A 21,097-nucleotide genomic window follows, 5' to 3' on the forward strand; every position below is an offset into this window, starting at 1 on the left:
AATAAACTAAAAGTAATTTGCTTTGGTTATCTGATACACCACTATGTATAATTGGGACAAATTCCAATTTGAATTTGATTTTAGTTAAGGGCGGGCATTCAATAGGCGGCTCAGATGAGGAGTGGAAACGCACGAGAAGTTCAGAGTTCATTTGCCAGCAATTCGGTAGACCACGCAATAATATGTAATTGTTTGTTAATGATTATTTATTCTTTTTTTTATTTGTAACTATCCTTGATTTTTTTTTTTCATTTTCATATGTAACTATAATTAGTAGTAATTATTTTCGGTTATTAAATACTTTTTCAAATAATAAAATAACGTATAAAAACACATTTGAGAGAACTCAAATAAATGTAATATCTGTACACATAAAAACATTCAATAAATAAATTTAAAAAATTACATACCTACCTTAAATTGGGACACCCGCTTTTTTGGGTCAAAATGTTTGGGCCCAATGCATCCTAAATAAGCAAAATCGACTGTATTACTAAATTGTAAGTAAGTTATACAGGGAATAAATCCTAAATAAATGGTAAGCAATAATTTATTAAATATAAAAGATAATTTAAAAAACATCACTTAAATACATTGAGAATTGAACTTTTTAAAAACATAACCACTGCTTCTAAATGATAAATAGGTCGTTTATTATTTTATATGTAATATAAAATAGTTACCTAAGTGAAAAAAAATTTAAAAAATCATTACAACCTCTTTTCATCGATGCGAATCCACACAGAAGTCATATTTGGCAACCTTCAACTGTTTTCCTTTGTTCCACACCAGGGCGATACTGAGAGTATCTCCTGCAATGGAATATGTAATAGGCGCTAAATTACTACATTTTAATTGACTTAATATGGTGAAAAAAAGATACAAAAAAAAAAAAAAATTATTATTTAAAATATTATGTAGGAACATTATTTTATTTCTACCGATGTAAAATTATTGGCACTGTTATCATAATATGGTAAATAAGGTATTGTATTTTTTGAAACAATAAAGTGTCTGTACTATGCACAACCAGAAAAACATATATCGCCACCTAGTTGGGTGAAGATCGATTCCGATTCTAACGTTCTCACCAACTGCCAACAGGTGTTCTGCACTTTTACTTTTGATAACTTAGGTACGCCGTAATGTGACATATTATACAGTGATAGATTCGCATCAATGTTACGTACATTATAAATAATATTACGAGAATCAAAAATCTATTACTATCATATCATAGAAAGGCACAATAATCTTATGTTTGTATATATTCTCATTTTGAGAAAAATAAATAGGTAATAAAAGTTTGACAATGAAATTCGGTGTGTAAATGCACGGTATATTAATCTCCTAAAAACAAACTAATACTGGGGTTCAGTCATTTGTTATCACTTGGAAGTGTAGAAATATTTAAGTAGTAATACAGGGTAGAGCAGGCACACAGCGCCAGTCATGTAGGTGGCAAATGCTCCACAACTCCAAAATGCTGAAAATAAAACAATAAAAAATTAAATTACACAAAGGTTTTTGTAACAAGGGGTGTGGAAAGGAGCGGTTCTTCCCTTTGGTCAGTTGGTTTTTGACCCCCCCAAAATTATAAGACTACAATAATAATAAATTATGTGCCCAAAACAACTGTTCTTATAATTTATTTGAAATGTAACAGCAGGGCTGTGAATAGCGGCGGCGAGTGACGAGCAGTGACATCTATTGTCTCTAATAGGAGCTTTCGTATTCACAAGTCCATACGATTCGCTGGGTCAATTTAAAGAATGTCCATGGCTTTGGCACATCTTCTGCCGCCATGCACGCCATAGAATAAACGAGATGGCACTATACCGAAGAAAGCTTAGGTCATGGCTGTGGGGGAGACAGCACAATGAATATTATATGTTTTAAAGAGATGGTGAAATAAACATCAGTTTTTCATTTTGCACGCTTGTCGTGTGTGGAACAATGGTTGTATTTCAATTGGACAGTACGGGAAAGGTTTGGAATAATTCGTTATAATAGATATAGAATGAAGCTGAAGAATGTAACAAAACAAAAAACGTAAAAGATAAATTTAAATGGAATTGATAAAAATCGCATCGCTTCACACCATGGAAACACCATACACTTAGCTTTGCACCCAGTACCTTTGGATACTGCCAACGGGTGTTTCAAACTATTGTTTTTTTTTACTATTTTATTTATTTTATGGTGTGCACAACTACATTAAAACGTATCCTCTTTATAATAAATTTTCCGTAAGTACATGGATTGTGTACTTATTTATAATTTACTATATTAATATAATATGCATTTTGAGTCGCGGACTCACGATGTACCTACCTACATTTTTCACAATATCAAATAAAGATTATTCACACCTTTTTTTCAATGACCCACTTTGCCTGGATCCCTAGAGCCGCCCATGTGTGTGGATCCTTTTACATGTATTTTATCAACGGTTTCGGTGTGTGGCACTTCCATCATTGAAACATTTACTAATGTGTACTGGCCAAATTGCGTCATTGCGCTTGCCAAACCTGCAAACTAGTCACCAAACCCGGGATTTCAAATATGGGCAAGAATTCATTCCTTGAACGACAGCCCAAAGCATTGGACCACCTCTGGACTGACAGATAATGGAACGACACTCGTGAATAATGCCTCCATTACCCGATATTGGAGACTGGATTCTTGGAGAATTTCGTAATTAGGAAATATCTTTCGATCTTTATATTGAGAACATTAGGTTGTTTTTACAATAATAATTTAATTTAATTGTTATCACCTAGATAACAATAGTAATTTGAACTATGAAGCAGAAAGCTGTTTATAAGAAGCAGTAGAAACGCTTTAACGATGAGTTCCGGCAACACAAAATTAGCATAGGTTTTCTGCATGTAATTTCTAAATATTTTCAACACCCTTTCCCTCATGACGACTTTTGAAATATCCATATGTATAACTATAAAAAAATAAGACACGAAACCATATTTATTTATTGACTGTTATTTTTAAATTATTCAATGAGAAAAAAATTACGAAAGAAAGAAGAGCTATAAAACTTTATGAAAACAGCATGTTTCAGAAGAATAAAACAAACGGTTTTCATCCAGGTTTTTGGATGATTTCAGTGGCGGTTTTCTCTAAAGTGCGTTTGTGCGGCGAACCCCCATTAAAAAGATGAGAAAATAAAACAAACTTGTTTTATAATAATATAAGCACATTATAGATAGCACGCTATTAAAATTTCGCCTTCAAAACCCGCGCCACCGAAAAATACGATACATATTCCAAGTTTTGTGCGAGTTGAAAAACTCTTCATACAAAAGAATTTTAGCCGGTACAGACCCTATGACGGTGACATATACAAAATTTGGTCTTTCTTTGCAAAACTAAGACAAATTGTGTGCGTCGAACACGCGTTATGATATCACGTGACCTCCGAACATTGACGAATGTAACCGAAGAAACCCGAGAACTTCGCGGAATGACTGGCCGACGTTTGACCTTTGAACCATAGGGAAGCAAGTGTTATTTTTTTATGTTATATTATGGTATTTAACTTTGTAGTCATTTTTGTACATATTTTTGTTTTCTTGTTTCTGCATTTCTCCAACCGTTTGCATAAGGCATTTGTAAATCTACTACCTATTGAAGTAGACCGATTTTGATTTCTGTTTTCGTATTTTTTTTTTTAGATAAGTCGTTATATTCCTTAATTATATTTGCGAAAGTTTCGGCAAACGCCCCATTGTCGTCGGTAGTTATACGATTTTGTGTTTTGTCTTCTCCAGTTCTCCATCTCCAGTATTCTTTCGGATTTCAAATTGAAAGCGTTTGCGTATATGTTTATTTATGCGTTTGCGTTTATTGATTGTCGCGAATATTTTGTCATAATTTTTTTATACAATGGCGGAATACAGTGTTGTCTATATAAAAAATAATGCCAATACTTATGAAAAAAGGTTGGAAATTAAAAATAAAGGGCCTCCGCGTCCTGACCTCTCATTAAACCAGGTTTGTGCCGCGAAAACCGAGAAATTCACTCGAGTTTTTAAACGTGAGTGGTACGGGAGGTGTACTTGGTTATGTGGTTGCGAGGAAACCAATCGGTTACTTTGCTTCCCCTGTTTAGTTTTTGGAGGCGACCCATCGTGGTGTAAAATTGGAGTAAACGATCTTTCCTTTATTAATAATTATAAATATAATTTAATTCCTATAAAACTTTTCTCATTATCTAATAATTGTGTCTAGTGTAAAGTGATTTAAAAACAATAATATGTAGGTACCCCTCCCACTAACTTTATTTAAGTTGTGTGACTGCTGCCGTATTCGACTATTTGACAAAGGACAACAGTAAGTAAATTTTAATTAGATATGTTTATCTTCTCTTGAATTTCTGAAACCCCTGTTAAAAAGACCACGAACCGCCACTGGATGATTTGAACAGAAAGATTCTTAAAATTCAGTTTTAGAATAATTTTTCACTTACCTATTGAAGCAACAACGGGCCCCAAAGCCCTGGCCAAGGCCCCCAAAGATCTGAACACTCCCAGAATAGTTCCTCGCTGATCAGGTCCCCCTATCTGAGATACCAGCGTAGTTAGACACGAAACCACAAATGCTGTAGCTGAAATATTAAAACAATCATAATATAATATAAGTACAACAAGGCTTCAATGGACAATAATAAACATAATGAAAATATAGGAGTTTTAACCGTAAATATATTCTTTAAAACATGTATAACCTAACGCTGTTGCCAACAGAGGTAGACAGCAAGGAAGAAAAGCCACACTCTTTCGTCTTGGCACATATTCCTTTCTTCATTCCCACATTTTCTCGTCTTCTCTATTATTCCAAAATACATAATTTAAAAAAAACAGTACATATTTGATTCACTTAGTAGTGCCAGATCCCCCTGAAATATCCCAAACATCTTCTTCTGTATCTTAATCTATTCTCTTGACAATGTTTTCTCTATCAATCTGCTGTCAATGGTCAAACCATTGAGAAAACATTTATTTTACAAGAGATTGTTGGGATGAAATTCTTTTCCGGAGAAAAGAGCAGAAAAAATTTTATTCCCAGCATACATAATTTGAAGGTAGTTTTTTCCACAGCCTGGAGATCTTTCAGTTTCCCAACGTTGGGGTATTTATTAAAAATAGACACCCTATCCACAATACAAAATGTATAAAGAGCCCATTGTTTACATTACAATCTCTGAGGATAACTTACAGACAGCGAAAAGGAACAGTCCGGCATACAAGAAGTAGAGGGAATTTAGTCCCAGGATCTGGATGTCTTTCTGTGACGATAATGCGACACAAACAAAGGCAAATGGGATGACCCAGAGACCAAATTGAGCGGCAGAAGCTGTAGCACGGGCCGGGAGGCGGCGCACCACTCCGCCCTGAAGTAGCGCCATGATGATACCTAAAAATAATTAAAACTTTATATGCAAAGAATTAAACAATGTTAGGAAGCTTTTCTTCAATGATATAACGACATTAGGGAAGGTACTAGCGGCTATAAAATTATGGAGGCTCGGAGGTAATCGGTTGTTTTGCAGCAGCCTCAATGGTAATAATTTATCAATAATCAAATAAGTACCCCAACTACAAAATCCAACAGACAATCTGATTTTTTATACATATTGTCAGAGGTATTTGTCAAAAAATATTATAAACACCATTTATGGCTCCGACATCTGTAAATTCCGAATTGCATTTGTTAATCTACGAGAATAGGCAAACATTTTTAAGCCACATCATTTAAAAAGTTTTTTAATGCTTTTTCCTGCTCGTGATATTTCATTAGCACTATAAAAATGATCCAAGTAAATAACATATTTTTACTATCAAAGGTGACATACCTATGACGAAGAACATTTTCCCTTGCTGCATGGAGGTGAACCCAAAAGTGTGATGCGTTAAGAATGTGAGAGTAAACTCCAATCCCGAGTAGATGAAGAGGTAGACAAAGTAGACATGCCCCAGCTTCCTCAGCTCCGCTCGCTCTGACCACATAATGTTCTCCACAGCCTTGAAGTTGAAGAGATGCGTAACGGAGAGAAAGGACACGGCCCGTGAGAGGGACATCGCAATGCCGTGAGAACGCTTTTCCTAGAAAAAAAAACATTCATGAAAAATAAACTAATACAGTAGAACCCCGTTAATTCGAACCCCGATAATTCGAAAAAACGCGTAATTCGAAATTTTCGCAAAAAAAATTTCCGCTGAAAAATTTTTTCATACAAAATTTTTTTTAATTCGAAATTCGTTAATTCGTAATTCGAAATTTATTTTTGTCCGCGCACGAAAATTAGTTCGTGTAATTCGAAAAAATTTGATTTTTGCGAAAATAAATCATAATATTTCGTAAATCTGAATCTAAAAGTCAGCCGTGGCGGTAAAACGCCGAAAAAATGTATTTTTACGTGGTTATACATCGTCCTAATTAGTATTATTATTTTGTAAATCTGAATCGATTTACACTGGAATGTCATATTTTTTCAAATTTATTTCGAATATCCGAGTTTAAAGGGCCGAGAAAATACATTTTACGCGGATATATGTCGTAGTTTTACGAGTTTACACCAAATATCTGAATTTAAAGGGTCGGCCGCGACGAAACTCGGCCGCGTAATTTCGATTTACACGTAAATATATCGTATTTCATCACCGCGACGGAAATCGGACGCGAAATTTCAATTTACGCGGAAATATATCGTATTTTTACTAACTTTACTTCGAATATCCGAGTTGAAAAAATACGGCGCGACGGAAATCGGCCGAAAAATTTCGATCCATGCCGAAATATGACATATTTTTACGAATTTACTTCAAATAGCTGAACTTAAAAGGCCGGCCGCGACGAAAAACTGCCGACAAAATTCGATTTACGCGGAAATATATCATATTTTTACGAATTTATTTCGAATATCTGAATTTGAAGAGCCGGCCGCGACGGAATACGGCCGCGAATTCTCGTTTTACGCGGAAATATATCGTATTTTTACGAATTCAAATTCAGATATTTGAAATAAAAGGCCGGCCGCGACAGAAAATTACCGCGAAATCTCGATTTACGCGGAAATATATCGTATTTTTACGAATATCTCAATTTAAAGGGTAGGCCGCGCCCGAAATCGGCAGCGAAATCTCGATTTACGCGTAAATATATAGCATTTTTATGAATTTATTTCGAATATCTGAATTTGAAGAGCCGGCCGCGACAGAATACGGCCGCGAATCCTCTTTTTACGCGGAAATACATCGTATTTTTACGAATTCAAATTCAGATATTTGAAATAAAGGGCCGGCCGCGACGAAAAATTACCGCGAAATCTCGATTTACGCGGAAATATATCGTATTTTTACGAATATCTCAATTTAAAGGGTAGGCCGCGACCGAAATCCGCATCAAAATCTCGATTTACACGTAAATATATAGCATTTTTACGAATATCTGAATTTAAAGGGCCGGCCGCTACGGTAATCGACCGCGAAAATAAAGAAATAATTGGTATTAATACGAATTTACAACTAAAATACCACCCGGATTTGTAGAGGCGGCCGAGAAAATCGATTTTCGGCGTATTTTTTTTTTTTTTTTTTCATAAAATTTCGAATTACGTGGGAATTCGTTAATTCGAAATTTGATTTTTGATGTCCGCTGGATTTCGAATTAACGAGGTTCTACTGTATATATCACCCATAAAATTCATAAAATAAACACTGATTGTGATTTCGATTGAATGAATTAAACTCAATCCGTCTAACTGTTGGTCATGTGGTCTACCTATGAAAGGGCGGTGAAATATGCCTGTTGACAAATAATGATAACTAACTAGCAGAAGTCCCCGACATTGCCCGGGCTTTACACTGAGTTTTTTCTAAATCTATTCTAAATGACCTTCCTCTTGTTTTGAAGGTCAAGTGTGCAAAATTTCATCCGTCTCGGAAGAAAGCTGAAGTCTTCTTTATATAAATAGAAGATAACTTACATGTAAGATTTATTACTAATAGCTTGTTTATAAATTAGAAGCATGGCTATAGAAACATACAATCTATTGGAGAGTGAACAGTGACTGACAGATTCGGCAATTAGGTACCGCCTGAATAAAATTACTAGAGAAAGCAATTTTAGACTTAAATGCAAAATATCCTTTCTTTTTGAGATTGACCGATGTGATAACCTTACCAGGTGTTTTCAATTATTGTTTGTAGTATTTGATTTGATACTGTTGCATTTGTTATATTATTAAAGCTTTCTGTGTCTTTCATTATTTATAAAAAAAAACAAAAATTAGTATGAAAATAATAATTATTGTTACAGATGTCAGAAACCCGAAAAAATATTTATCTACATAAATGTATATATGAATACACATATTTTTTAAAAACCTTCATTTCATTCAATCATTATCATCAAATATACTAATTTCGGTTGTGGGTCTGTCTGTGAGTGAATGTAACTGAACTCAGATTTGTTATTTTTTTTTAATTTAAGTCTCATTTTCAAAATGGAACTGAGTGTCAAGAATGGGGTATTTTCACAAACTAGGAACATATACCACTAAAAATGTGTGAAAGAGATAAAGTTTATTTTTCCGACTCTGATCATTGTACTAAAAATACGTTCCAACGGGCTACAACGTCATTATGACATAGAAGTCACCACTAGCTGGTAAGACAGCTGCCGAATTCATAAAAATCCATTCATTGTTTTGGCGGCAAATCGAAAATGACACATTTTAAATCGTTATAGAAAATTTATTCAGAAAATAAAGTACCTACCCATAATATAATATTGTAATAGAACTTTTTAATTGTCATCATCAAAATTGGAACTGAATGTATTAAGAATTCAGACAAGCGGTAAAGTGCCTACCTATAAATTAGTACATTTTCGTGAATATTTTTCTTGATCATTCTGCAGCAATAATTGTCCTTGTTCTGATGTGTTCTTTAAATAAACATTCAGCTTCACAAATCCTACTGTTATAATATTCTATTATTTTTCACAGATCTGCGCTAGCACAAAATAATGTAGTTTATTACAGCCCTGGTATTGCAGTACTCATAACGACAAGCAATAATAACATGGTATTCTATAACAAACTGTTACATGCCAAACTATTAAATTTGACATAACGTACAAGAATCGAAGGGAGAACATTGTTCTATCATTCCACAACAAATCAGTACTGAGCCAACAAAATTTCAACAAACCTCGACATTCCCAAACCAAGTCTCTGAAAAGTAAACAATTACCTATTAGAGTTCAACATTCCGACCTTGATGTGTCTCATTCCATATAATTTACCTTTGGCAGTGTTTCCTTCAAGAACAATGCCACGAATAGGAGATCAGCCACCGACAGGAAGAGGGCAAACAGCGCAGGGTAGACAAACCAGTGCTGGGACGACTTGTCGGCCCAAACGGAAAACGTTGCACCAATTATCGGACCCACGAGGAAGCCCAAGGAAAAGGCAATGCCGACGAGAGCCTAGAATAAGTAAATCAACATACAATTTTTATTTTTTTAATCTTTTAATTGGGGAAGGGAAGAGAAAGTTCCCATCAACAAAGCTAAAGCCATTTCAAGCAAAGTTTCGATTCTAAATGGTGATCTTTCACCAGGGCGATACTGCAAGCATCTATCACTCCAGGTGCATCATTCAGAATCAAAACATTGCTTTAAACGGTATTGGCTACATTTAGGGCCAGTTGTTTCGGAAAATTTGAACAATTCTTCACATTTCAATGTTAATTTTCAAGTTCTGTGAAAGATTTTTTCAAGTTCTGTTATTATTTCATTTCTGTCAAGCAACTAGCCTATAATCATATAATAACAGAACTTGAATGGGATTTTCACAGAACCCGAAAATGAACGTTGAAATTTGATGAATTGTTCAAATTCCCTGAAACAACTCGTTTAGTGATCAAATTTGAATAATAATAATAAATATCTTTCAAATTTTCAAACTATAACTATAGAAATACATGAAAGACTGTTTTGTGTACATTGGTTTATAAATTAGATGAGTACATAATTTTATCAACGGAAAGTAATATATAAACAGTAGGTAAAATAAATGTAAATAATAGAAATGTTAATGTAGTTATGTGTTAATATGTTAATATAATGTTGCCTCACTAGGCTTAGCCTGTGTTGAGGCAGCTATCTACCAAGTTTATTTATAGTACTATAACGTACCTACAATTATATAACAATACGAACACTCAATAGTTAGGTAGCATCAATATCAATACATCATTTACCAAGTTCTTTTATAGTCCTAATAATATACCTACAATTATATGAAAATACATACAATAATTAGGTTGCATCAATAACTGCGAATTTGGATGAGTGCACCGGTAAAGGCCCTATCATTACTTTTGACCCAAATTTTTACGCTATCTTTGAAATTTTTTTGTGAATGACATGTTTTTATTTTATCAGGAAGAATGTTGTAAAGTCTTGTCGCAAGATATCTAAAGTTTCGTTGTCCAAAAGTAGTGTGCGTTACAGGAATTTGAAGTAAGTCTTTGTTATTGCTTATAATAATAGCCAGATACTTCTCAACCTTCCTCTTTCACGTATCATGCAGCTTCACAACATACCGCAGAGTGATGATCTCATAGACCCACTGACTTGGGGCAGTTGAACTCTTTTACGGTACACACAAAAAAACAATTATCAACATGATTTAAATACAAAGAGAAAAAAAATGCAAGAAATCCTTGATACAGTGGCATGTTTGGTTTTGTGGCATGGAAATGACATTGTGAGCCAAAAACCGTTGCAGTGACTTGAATTTCATGGCATTAGACTCGCCATTTGTGATTCAGAAAATGGAATTCTGCTTTATAGTTGAAGATGAAAAGACCTAATTTATGGGTTTTCCTAATGAAATTCTGAACCTAATAAAAATGAACTATCATTGGATTAGTATTGACAGAACTCTACTTTGATCTTTATCTGTTACGTGCTGCTTCACACAGCTGATAAGAATGTATCATTGCTTTTATTAAAATTAACCTACTAATCAGTTTGCGTGAAATGCTTATAAATTATCATTTTGCATCAATAATCATAATGAAACTAAATAATATAATAATAAATAATATAATATAATAATAATATTCAAAAATCTGTTAGCGAAAAAATAAGAAAATACACAGATTTAGGAAATGAAATAAAAAGAATTTGGCATTCTCAGACTATAAAAATATTACCATTCGTTATTTCGGCTACTGGCATTATACCTAGCTCTCTAATTAAAAATTTAGGCGTATTAGATCTATCAAAAAAATTATATATAAAGATGCAAAAGTCGGTCATTTTGAATACATGTAGGATAACGAAAGATTTTTTAAATATTTATGTTGAGGGATCAGTAGGATTTATAGGATTTATAGATTTACCGAGCCGAACTCTCTGATATGAAAATATCTGGAGTCGGTGAATTTTTTTTCCCATTTGATCTCTGGTGAGTTGACGTGTTGTTGTTCTTGTATTGTTTTGTATTTATTTTACTATATAATGCACTTGCATAGTGTTGATTGACTAGCTGATCATTTGTGGAAAAGTGAGTGGAAGGGTTTAGTTTTTCCTATGGGGAAGATTTAACAAAATCGGAAGCATAAAAAAAAAAAAAAAAACTAATAGTACCTATTTAACTATTGGTGTGCTGACACCACAGATCTAGAAAATGATAGACATGCCCTAACACAAAATTTGAGTACCATTTTGACGAGCTGGAGGTAAACCAAGGAGGGTTCCAGCATTTTTTTGATAAACCATTACATCAGTTGTATTCTTACCGCTATCAAGAGCTCATCTAATAACCAGAACCTGTGCAGAAAAGAAATTTTGGATAAACTAAGGTAACAGTTTGCAGCGCAGTCCATTGTGGGACTTTTCCGGGCACGGTGTGAATTGTTGTTTTGCACAAAATTATATTTTTGTAAATTGTACCGCCTCACCAGATAACGCGTTTATATATTCATAAAAATAGTACATATCTGGGGCTTAATGCAGAAATGCCGATGTCATAATTGTAAATCTATCTGGAATGAAGATTGTTTATAGGTTTCTTGGCGTGTAAAAGGTCAAAACAATATTTTGACTTCTACATTAGATAGTGACTTCTACATTAAATACAATCTAGAGCACCTGACATGGGTATTCATAGCACTTAAATAAGGGACATAGACATTTTAGGATACTTTCTGGTACCTAAATCAAATTTCCAAAAACTATCATAAGCACTTTTAGCATGAATCCCCAGATACATTACATAATCTACCATAAGTAGTTTTCCAGAATAGTTCAGAGAGATGATTTTTTTTACTGTGCCTATTGCATACAGTGGCACACAAGAGGTTAATTAAACAATAAACATTCAAACTTTGTTTATTTGAAAAACATTAAATACTAGTGGACCCCGCAAAGCTTCGCTATTGCTAATGTCTTTCTCTGGCGTCTTCCACTATTTATTACTGTATACCACAATGTTACTGTTAAAAACCTACATTATATTGACTTTAATTCAACTCTGTATTACATTTTTTTTTCTGATACATTAAAGAAGAACCCAATATAGTGTTGCGCAATTGTTTTGATCTTTTGGCAGTATCAATGTTGTTGAAAAATTTACAGAGAGCCTGTATTATGTACAACTGCCTTATTGACATAATTTTACTTTCACTAAATAATAACTGTGACGAATACAAAAAACTTTTCTTGTCCATTATTTTTTAAATTAATTTTTGTGCAACATTTAGGCTCTAGTGTGGTATTTCATTTTTCTTTTTTTAGTCTTTTTTCTATTTCTTTTTTTTTTTATTTAAAGAAAGCAAGACAAAAATATATTTTACAGTAAATAATAAAATAAAATACAGAAAAGTTCCAATAAACTACTTTTCAGTAGTTTGTCGATGGCAACTTTTCACATAAAAAATATCAAAAAAAGATAAAAACTTATTTTACTTAATGACAACAGGGATAACAATAAAAAATAACAAAAAAAAAAAAAAAAAAACAATTTGTTTTAAAAATATAAAAACATATACACAACAGTGATAGTATCTACCTATAGTTTGTATTAGACTCTAATACAAACTATTTCTTTCAGCGAGCCAATTTTTCAACATAATATTTGTTTTTACATTTGTACATTTTTTTTTATTTCAGCAGGTAACATATTTAAGCAACTAGGTATCATGTAGTCCAGTGTTCTTTGTCCATATTTGTTTAAATGCTTAGGTACAATTAGTCCTTCATTTATCGTAAAATGAGTATTGTAAGTGTGGTCCAGTCTATTTATGTATATAGGGCTATTCATATGCTGAAATATAATTTTATACCACAGAATTGATCTTACTGAGAAAATTTTAAGATTCTGATAAAGGTATGGAACATTATGCCTTTGTTCGTATAAACTTTTATGAGCTAATAATTTAACTAGTGAATTTTGAACTGATTGAACATGGTTTATATTTGTTTTACATGAAAGTCCCCAAGCTGTGATTCCATACCTTTATTTTGATTCCATATACATACTCTGTGACCAGTTCAATATTTTCACATGTACATATTGCAGGAATACCAACATGTAAGCAATTGGAAGTGTGTGTCTTTATTTCAGGTGTAATAATATTTGCCTTAGCATTGGGTGATCTAATATGTATCAATTTAGTTTTTTTGGCATTTATAATTAAACCAGAGTCGTGAGACCATTTCAAAAGTTCAATGTAATCTTTTTGTAATAGTTCAATACATAATTGCAAATCACTGCGAGAAATCACCAATGCAGTATCATCCGCATATACAAAGTGTTTTACATGTTTAAAAATGTACTTAATAAAAGATACATAAATAATGTATAAAATTGGGCCTAATATGGAACCTTGAGGAACGCCTGCTAATATTTTCCTTTTTTTACTTAAGCGCTTGTTATATGATAGCGAAATTTCGCAAACTGTCAAAATGTCTTCATTTTTATGTCACTAGAGGGCGGTAGTTGTACATTAATGAACTTGTTAAAATATAACATCACATGTGCGTTTGTCGCAAAGCAATGAACGTATAATATGAATGTGAAATATTAAGTAAAACAAACAACTTAGTAAAAAAGTATGACTTATTTGCAGAACCTACTATTTTGGTAAAGCATTTAATTTGACATTTTTTATAAATGTTTCATCATTCACTTGCTGTTGTCATTAGTGTTGAGGAACATTTCCGATACATATAGTTTGTTTTACACGGTGTTCGGAAACTCGTGGTATAAACGGTAAAACCCTTTATAGGTCATAAGCTAAAAACGGATAGTTTTGAAACCTGCAACATTAAGGTTTATATTTCTTTATGTTTACAAGTTATAAGCCCTTGGGTTGTAATCATTCTGAGGTAACGCACAGAGGTCTTGAATCGAACCAACCGCCCAAAGTTCTCACATGTTGAGTAAATTTACGAAAATCGCGTCCTGGTCAGTTTCTCTATAAAATTATCAAAGCAGTTATTCATTTATTGTCAATTTTGGGTTATGACTTTTTTTATTTGAGCTTTCGTTTTCGAGAAAATCGAAGGTGGATTTATTTGGTAAATTTCTTAATTTTATATTTGATAGAATATCTATACATATTAATAACATCATTAATAAATTGACCTCGAGAAATAAAAGAAATTTTATTTTTTTATTTATATATTTGTTAAATTATTCTGTGTCATTTAGTACAACTAAACAATAATCTTTTTTCATTTATTCGTTACTTGAAGCATACCTTGTTTGGAGTATTTTTTCCGGCTGCCATGGATAAATCATAATATTGATCTACAAAGAGAAAAATAATATTGGTAATTTTTGGTTCAATTACCAAACGTGCCCTATGAAAAAACGTTCACTCTCCCACTTAGGGCCCGTTCCCACTTCCGTTTTCAAATCGGGGGCGGGTCCCGTTTTAAAATCGGATGCCCTAGTGGCTGTAGTGGATGTATGGAGCTGTTCACACTTGTCCGACACGATTTGAAAACGGATCCGACATTTTTTGTCGGATGGCTCGCCTACGCAGCGCGTCCGTTTTCAAATCGTGTCGGCACACGCTCGCTCATAGTGTTGTATGGAGCTGTTCACACTTGTCGTCCAGTCGTTCCGGCAGAGTCCCCGCCAAACCCCGACCCCTCCCCGCCCGCTCCCTGTCGCAAGGAAGCAGGCACGCTGCGTGCTTGTATTTGGTTATTTTGTTAAGTAAATAAATCAAAACTACAATAATGGATAAGGAAATAAATCCCGAAAATTTAATACCACTGGTCGAAGAAAGAGTATGGTAATATTTTATCTTTAACTAAATAAAAACAAAACACTTGGTGTACACACAACTTTTGTACATCAAAATTTTTATTTTATTTTATTTAAGTTTACTTTTTTTTAAATTTTAAAGCTTTAATGAGATGCACGGAAGAGCGTATTAGTTAAATAAACACATAATAAAAAATATTTGAGTGTTTATTGTTTTCTTACTTTAAAATATCGATAGCCTTTCTTCAGGACAAATGCACTTTCTCAATTTTGTATTTTGATATGTTAAGCTCTCTGAAACTCATTCCAGTAGATGGTTAAAGGAAGTGATAGACATTCTCTTAAGCCATTAAGCGCCCTTGAGGTGATTTTTCATGGTGAAAACGGCGCTATATAAATAATCCATTCATTATTATTCTAAAATAATTAAAGAACTTTAGTTCATCACTTCTTAACTCACCAATTAACACTTGGAAAATTCCTACAGAAAATCATTCGGCTATGATTGGGTGTACTCAAAATTTTCTTTTCACTTTTTTCCTTCTATTTAATAAGTACCACATGACAACAAGAGCTTCATCGTCGTCCATTGCGCACCATTACTGAATAATGAGCAAATAACATGTTTTTGTTGAATCGACAATTATTTTTTTTCGTAGAGTATGGTCCGTTTTTAAAACGGATCCGTTTTTAAAACGGTAGTGTGAACAGGGCCATTGGCCGTCCGTTTTTAAAACAGGACCCGCCTCCGATTTGAAAACGGAAGTGGGAACGGGCCCTGAGTCAGAGCGCGTAAAGACAATGAATTCTCTCACACACACTTGCATAAAGATGCCGCCAGTAAACAACATGACGTTAGTGCTAACCGTTAGGAAAAGGAACGCATGTTAAATGTTGAATTTTACAACTTTTAAAAAATATGACACTTGAAAAAATACAATACGTCAAATTTACATGAAAAGAGAGAATTTGTGAGTATTTACTGTTTTTGTAGCTTCATAAGATTATTGCAATTCTTTAAGTGAGTCGGTATTCTACTTTTAGACCCATTAATGAAACATCTTGATGGCATTTTCGAAATATATACGCCGTAAAACAGGGAGCCTATAGCTTCACCGCCATCACCGGGGGCTTCCATCCCGGAATAAGTAAAAAACTGTGAAATGCGTTGAAAATTTGGTGCAAGATGAAGTATTTATTTAATTGTTAATATCCACAGATAGCATAACGATAATTAGAGGCCGTACTTCTACAGATGTGTGTATTATATACATATTTTAAATTAAAAATATAGTGTAAAGCCGTTATTAACGCGATAATCATACATCCAAGTTTTAAAAGTGGGTTGTATGGTGTATCAATGTTTTTATTTTTTATGGTCGAATGCCTACAACAACTACAAAAAAAAATAGGCAGACTGAAAAATAATAGTCCATTAATTGGTAACAAAGAATATGAAGTCTGAGAATGACATACGAAAGGTAGTATTAAGCCGTTTTAGAGAGCCGTTTTCCAGCAAATCACCATTCTGCCCTATAACCCACTCTTAAGGTGTTCAAAAGTTTTATTTTCATGCATCGGTTGCTCAAGTAATTTTCAAAGAGTTTTAAAAGTTTCCCTCTTATTCCTATGATTTCTAATATTTTCAATATTTTTTTATGATTAATAGTGTCAAATGCCTTGGAATAATCTATAAATAAGACAAATACATGATTTTTACTATTTAATTCATTATTTATTAGGCTGGCAAACTTCTGAATTAGCATTTCAGTGCCCTTTTTTTTCTGGAAGCCGTATTGATTTGTATCAATAATAGAAAAATCTTCTAAATATTTAATCAATTTCAGCTGAATGTATTTTTCAAGGATTTTTTCGAGTGATGGCAAAATACTAATCGGTCTATAATTACCCAATACAGTGTGATCACCGCCTTTATAAATGGGTCGGATGATACTACATTTTAAGTCATCTGGAATTTTTGCCTCAAATATGATTCTATTAACAAAATGGGTTATAATTGGACCTAAGGTAGATATGTGTTTTTTTTAATATCTCTCATTCTGATATTATCAATTCCAGGAGAAGAGTTTTTAAATTGTCTTACAATGCTTTCTATATCAGCAATTTTGGCTCTTGGTAGGTACATACTTTGAGGCATCTCCTCTGGTTCAAACCCAGTTGTCCTGTAATTACATTTATGTAACATATTGCAAACACTATCAGAGAAATAATTAACAAAATCATTATTTACATTTTCTTTGGTCTGATCTTTCATCAAATATTTGGAGGCAACTTGGTCACAATTATTTTTACATTTCTTTCCTAAAATTTGATTACACTCGTCCCATGTTTTTTTTGAATCTTGAAAAAGGTTTTTGAATTTATCATTATAGTATGTGGTTTTTAATTTAAGTAACAATTTATTTAAAACATTTCGGTAACACTTATATTCTTTTTCATAGTATTTGTTTGTTGGAGCATTTTTCCAACTTTTATATAAATAATCTCTTTTTTTAATTTTATATAGTGCATCCGTAGATATCCAGTCATTTATGGCATGAGGTCTGCTTTTAGATTTTTTGCTAATTTCAATCGTGCTGTTTTTGTACAAGTCATCAAAATATTTTTTAAATAAATAACAGAACATTCGGTTTCCTTTAGAAGCGATTTCCAATCATAATTACAAATATTTTTATCGATCAGTTTTTGCGAAAGAATTTTCACGTTATTAGAATCAGAAGATTTGAAATGATCTATCGAGTTATAGTGTATACTAACAGCCGTTGTATTGTGGTCTGCGATGTTATAGTCACACACGCATGCAGATATTGTACTGGATAATCTAGCTGGTAGCTTTCCACTTAAACGCACATAAAAATGATCGATACATGAGCGGTTTATTTTCTGAAAAACTATTACTTCCCCAGTAGCGACATCTATACATTTTTTTAAATAGTTATTAGTAAGGATATTTTCATAATTTATTATGATAGCATCATTTTTATTTAATAAATTTAAATTTATATCGCCGAAAAATAGAACACTTTCATTTGATTTAATATTGTTATCAAACATAGAGGATATTTCTGACAAGAATGCTTGCTTATTTAAATTCGGAGGTCGGTATATTGCTAAGACATTTAAAGTGCTGTTATTTGGTGTCAATATTCCAAAAACATTCTCAAAATATTATGTGTCCAGAACTATTTGCGAGAAGGAGAGGTTATTCTTCTTAATAATACTTAACGCAATATCTATCCAGTGCATAGATATTTCGTTAAGTATTCCTAGGGCGTCCCCAGGGTCTTCTACCACTCAAACACTTCTGGGACTAATGAGAACAAACATGGACTACTTTTGGAGTTTTGCGAGCACGAACATTATGAAGTTTTATATATTAAGATTGTAGTTTTTCCTCTAATAAGAAACATGTTTGTAAAAGATTTAAATGTAGGAAATAATGAACAAACAAGAATGAGCGTAAACCAATAAAAACATTGACAGCGAAATTTAACACTTGCATTGATACAGTGTCATAAAATATAATATTTAATGTATGTATATCTTTTAATGGTGTAGAGATAAGACGTATTGTGGTCAATAGTAAATACTATTATCTTCATACTTATTGTTTTGTTTAGTGATTTCATAAATTATTTTTTGTAGTTAATTCAATTGTATTAAGAAACTTGACATATATGTATTATTTTACATCTTTTAGTAGCATAAATAAAAAAAAAATAAAGTCAAAATAATACAACCGTATTTAAATGCAGCCGGGTACACTTGTGCAAAACAAATTATTTAAAGAATTTGATCAGATGTATTGAATTGGTGTATACCTATATCAAATAAAAAACTACTAACACTGATATAAATTCAATATTATTGATACTAAGCACGTAGTTGTAAATAACATCTGTGCAAATGTGTAGATATAATTGTCGTGTATAAAAAAAATTAATTACAAGTTAAAGGTTATTTTGATAGTTGTATTACAGTATAAAATGAGAAGGATATTAGTATTTTTCTTACCATTCCTTTCCCTCTGTTATTATGGTTGGATACATCCGAGATAACAGCCATTCCGAGGCTTACGTTTCCCTTGCTGAGTCCTCCCACAAACCTCGCCAGGACAAACAGGGCAAAGTTGTGAGAAAAAACCCACAGAAGGTATGAGAAAGCTATTCCAACCTAAAATAAAAGAAAATTTAGAAATAGAAGACAAGATTTTTTTTAATGTATAGGTATCGCAACAAATATGGATGAGAACACAGTAGTCATTCAGATGCATTGCTTAGTAAAAATAGCAGGCATAAGCAAGACAAAAGTGACGTTCCGCAAGGACGTAGTCACTCAGATGCATCGCTTAGTAAAAATAGCAGGCATAAGCAAGACAAAAGTGACGTTCCGCAAGGAGGTAGTCACTCAGATGCATCGCTTAGTAAAAATAGCAGGCATAAGCAAGACAAAAGTGACGTTCCGCAAGGACGTAGTCACTCAGATGCATCGCTTAGTAAAAATAGCAGGCATAAGGAAGACAAATATTCCGCAAGGACGTCACTGTTGGAAGTATATATATAACATTATTTGTTACAACAGATTTAAGCAACAAAACCAAATTCGTTTTAGAGTGCGCCTTTCTGGAATATTAATTGTTTTTTGTAAGTATTATGTACCAACACGCATGTCAACTCAAATAGTGCTACCTATACAATAAGGCTTGAATTTTTTTTAAATAAAATCAATAGTTACTTACCAATGAAATTAACATCATGGGCCTCCTGCCATAGACGTCAGAAAGTCCTCCTACAATAGGACTAGCAACAAACTGGAGAAAACTGTACATAGAGCCTAAAGCTCCTCCGAATAGCACAGAGTTAAATCTTTCGGGAGCACCAACTCTTTCTTGAAAACTTTTCACGTTATCAGAGAGCCACGAGTAGAGCCCGACACTATCATTCAACCGGTAGTAGTCCAACAAAGAAGGTAAAAGAGGAAGTATCATAGTGAAAGCTAACAAATCCATAAGCAAAGAAAAGAACACAAGATAAACCGTCTTATTAGTCTTGCCAAGAGCTTCATCATCATAAACTATCTTTTTCCCATTGGATTTACTTTCTGAACCTTTACTCAAATCACTTTTACTTTCGGTAGCCGTATGCCTTTTCAATATCGATGATCCATTCGTCATCTTCGAAGTTAATGTTATCTCTTGCTTAGTTTCCACTGTTCTGCTGTTGAATTCAATATTTGAACTCGAATAATTTTTTGATCGAGTCTGCACCATTTTATAAGCTGAAAAGATCACGTGCATAAATTATAAACATACATGTTTTGATCTAATAGCACAAATATGTATGAAAACATTCGATTGAATCGTAGTTATGACTCAAGCGAAAAGTATATTTATAATAAAAGTTAAATAATATGAATATATTTTGTTTCTTGTTGTATTGTAATAGAGCCGTACCTCTTGATTGGATTCCAACTCACCGAAGACTCATCGAAACACCGCAAAATATCCAAAACTACTTTCACGTCCCCCTCCAGACGCGAAACGAAGTCCGACGTGAAATAAATAAACACAAGATTGTCAAAATTCGTACCTGTTTGTACCCAACTTGAAATTTCACTTTTCTATGACGATTCCTCGGTAGAGTAGTACAGCAGATGAGAATTTTTTCTGTCTCATGATTGGTTGGTGACGAATATTTCCACCAATCATAGTTTATTTATAATGTTCCATTGGTTCTAGCACCTCGTAAATTGAACGATGTTCTA

General features: G+C 33.1%; 1 protein-coding gene across 1 annotated transcript; it reads right to left on the reverse strand.

Annotated features, from left to right (window-relative positions):
• Window positions 1–532: 532 nt before the first annotated feature.
• On the reverse strand, window positions 533–20,949 carry rtet (major facilitator superfamily domain-containing protein rtet). Its single transcript, XM_089640432.1, has 8 exons — window positions 20,787–20,949; window positions 20,073–20,611; window positions 19,349–19,507; window positions 9,328–9,510; window positions 5,873–6,122; window positions 5,236–5,433; window positions 4,487–4,624; window positions 533–1,486 (listed from the first exon to the last, which is right to left on the reverse strand). Exons 2-8 carry the CDS (start codon window positions 20,601–20,603, stop codon window positions 1,389–1,391), a joined length of 1,557 nt encoding a protein of 518 aa, XP_089496558.1. The 5' UTR covers window positions 20,604–20,611; window positions 20,787–20,949; the 3' UTR covers window positions 533–1,388.
• Window positions 20,950–21,097: the final 148 nt, after the last annotated feature.

This window comes from Hesperophylax consimilis, chromosome 15 (genome assembly GCF_061612785.1).
Source record: "Hesperophylax consimilis isolate HC1 chromosome 15, BYU_Hcon_1.0, whole genome shotgun sequence".
Lineage (NCBI taxonomy): Eukaryota > Metazoa > Arthropoda > Insecta > Trichoptera > Limnephilidae > Hesperophylax > Hesperophylax consimilis.

Coding starts and splice junctions, on each gene's coding strand:
- rtet (XM_089640432.1), bottom strand. CDS start 20,603: ATGGTGCAGACTCGATCAAAAAATTATTCGAGTTCAAATATTGAATTC. Junction 19,508..20,072: donor CCATGATGTTAATTTCATTG/GTAAGTAACTAT, acceptor CTTTTATTTTAG/GTTGGAATAGCTTTCTCATA. Junction 9,511..19,348: donor ATAACAGAGGGAAAGGAATG/GTAAGAAAAATA, acceptor TACTTATTCTAG/GCTCTCGTCGGCATTGCCTT.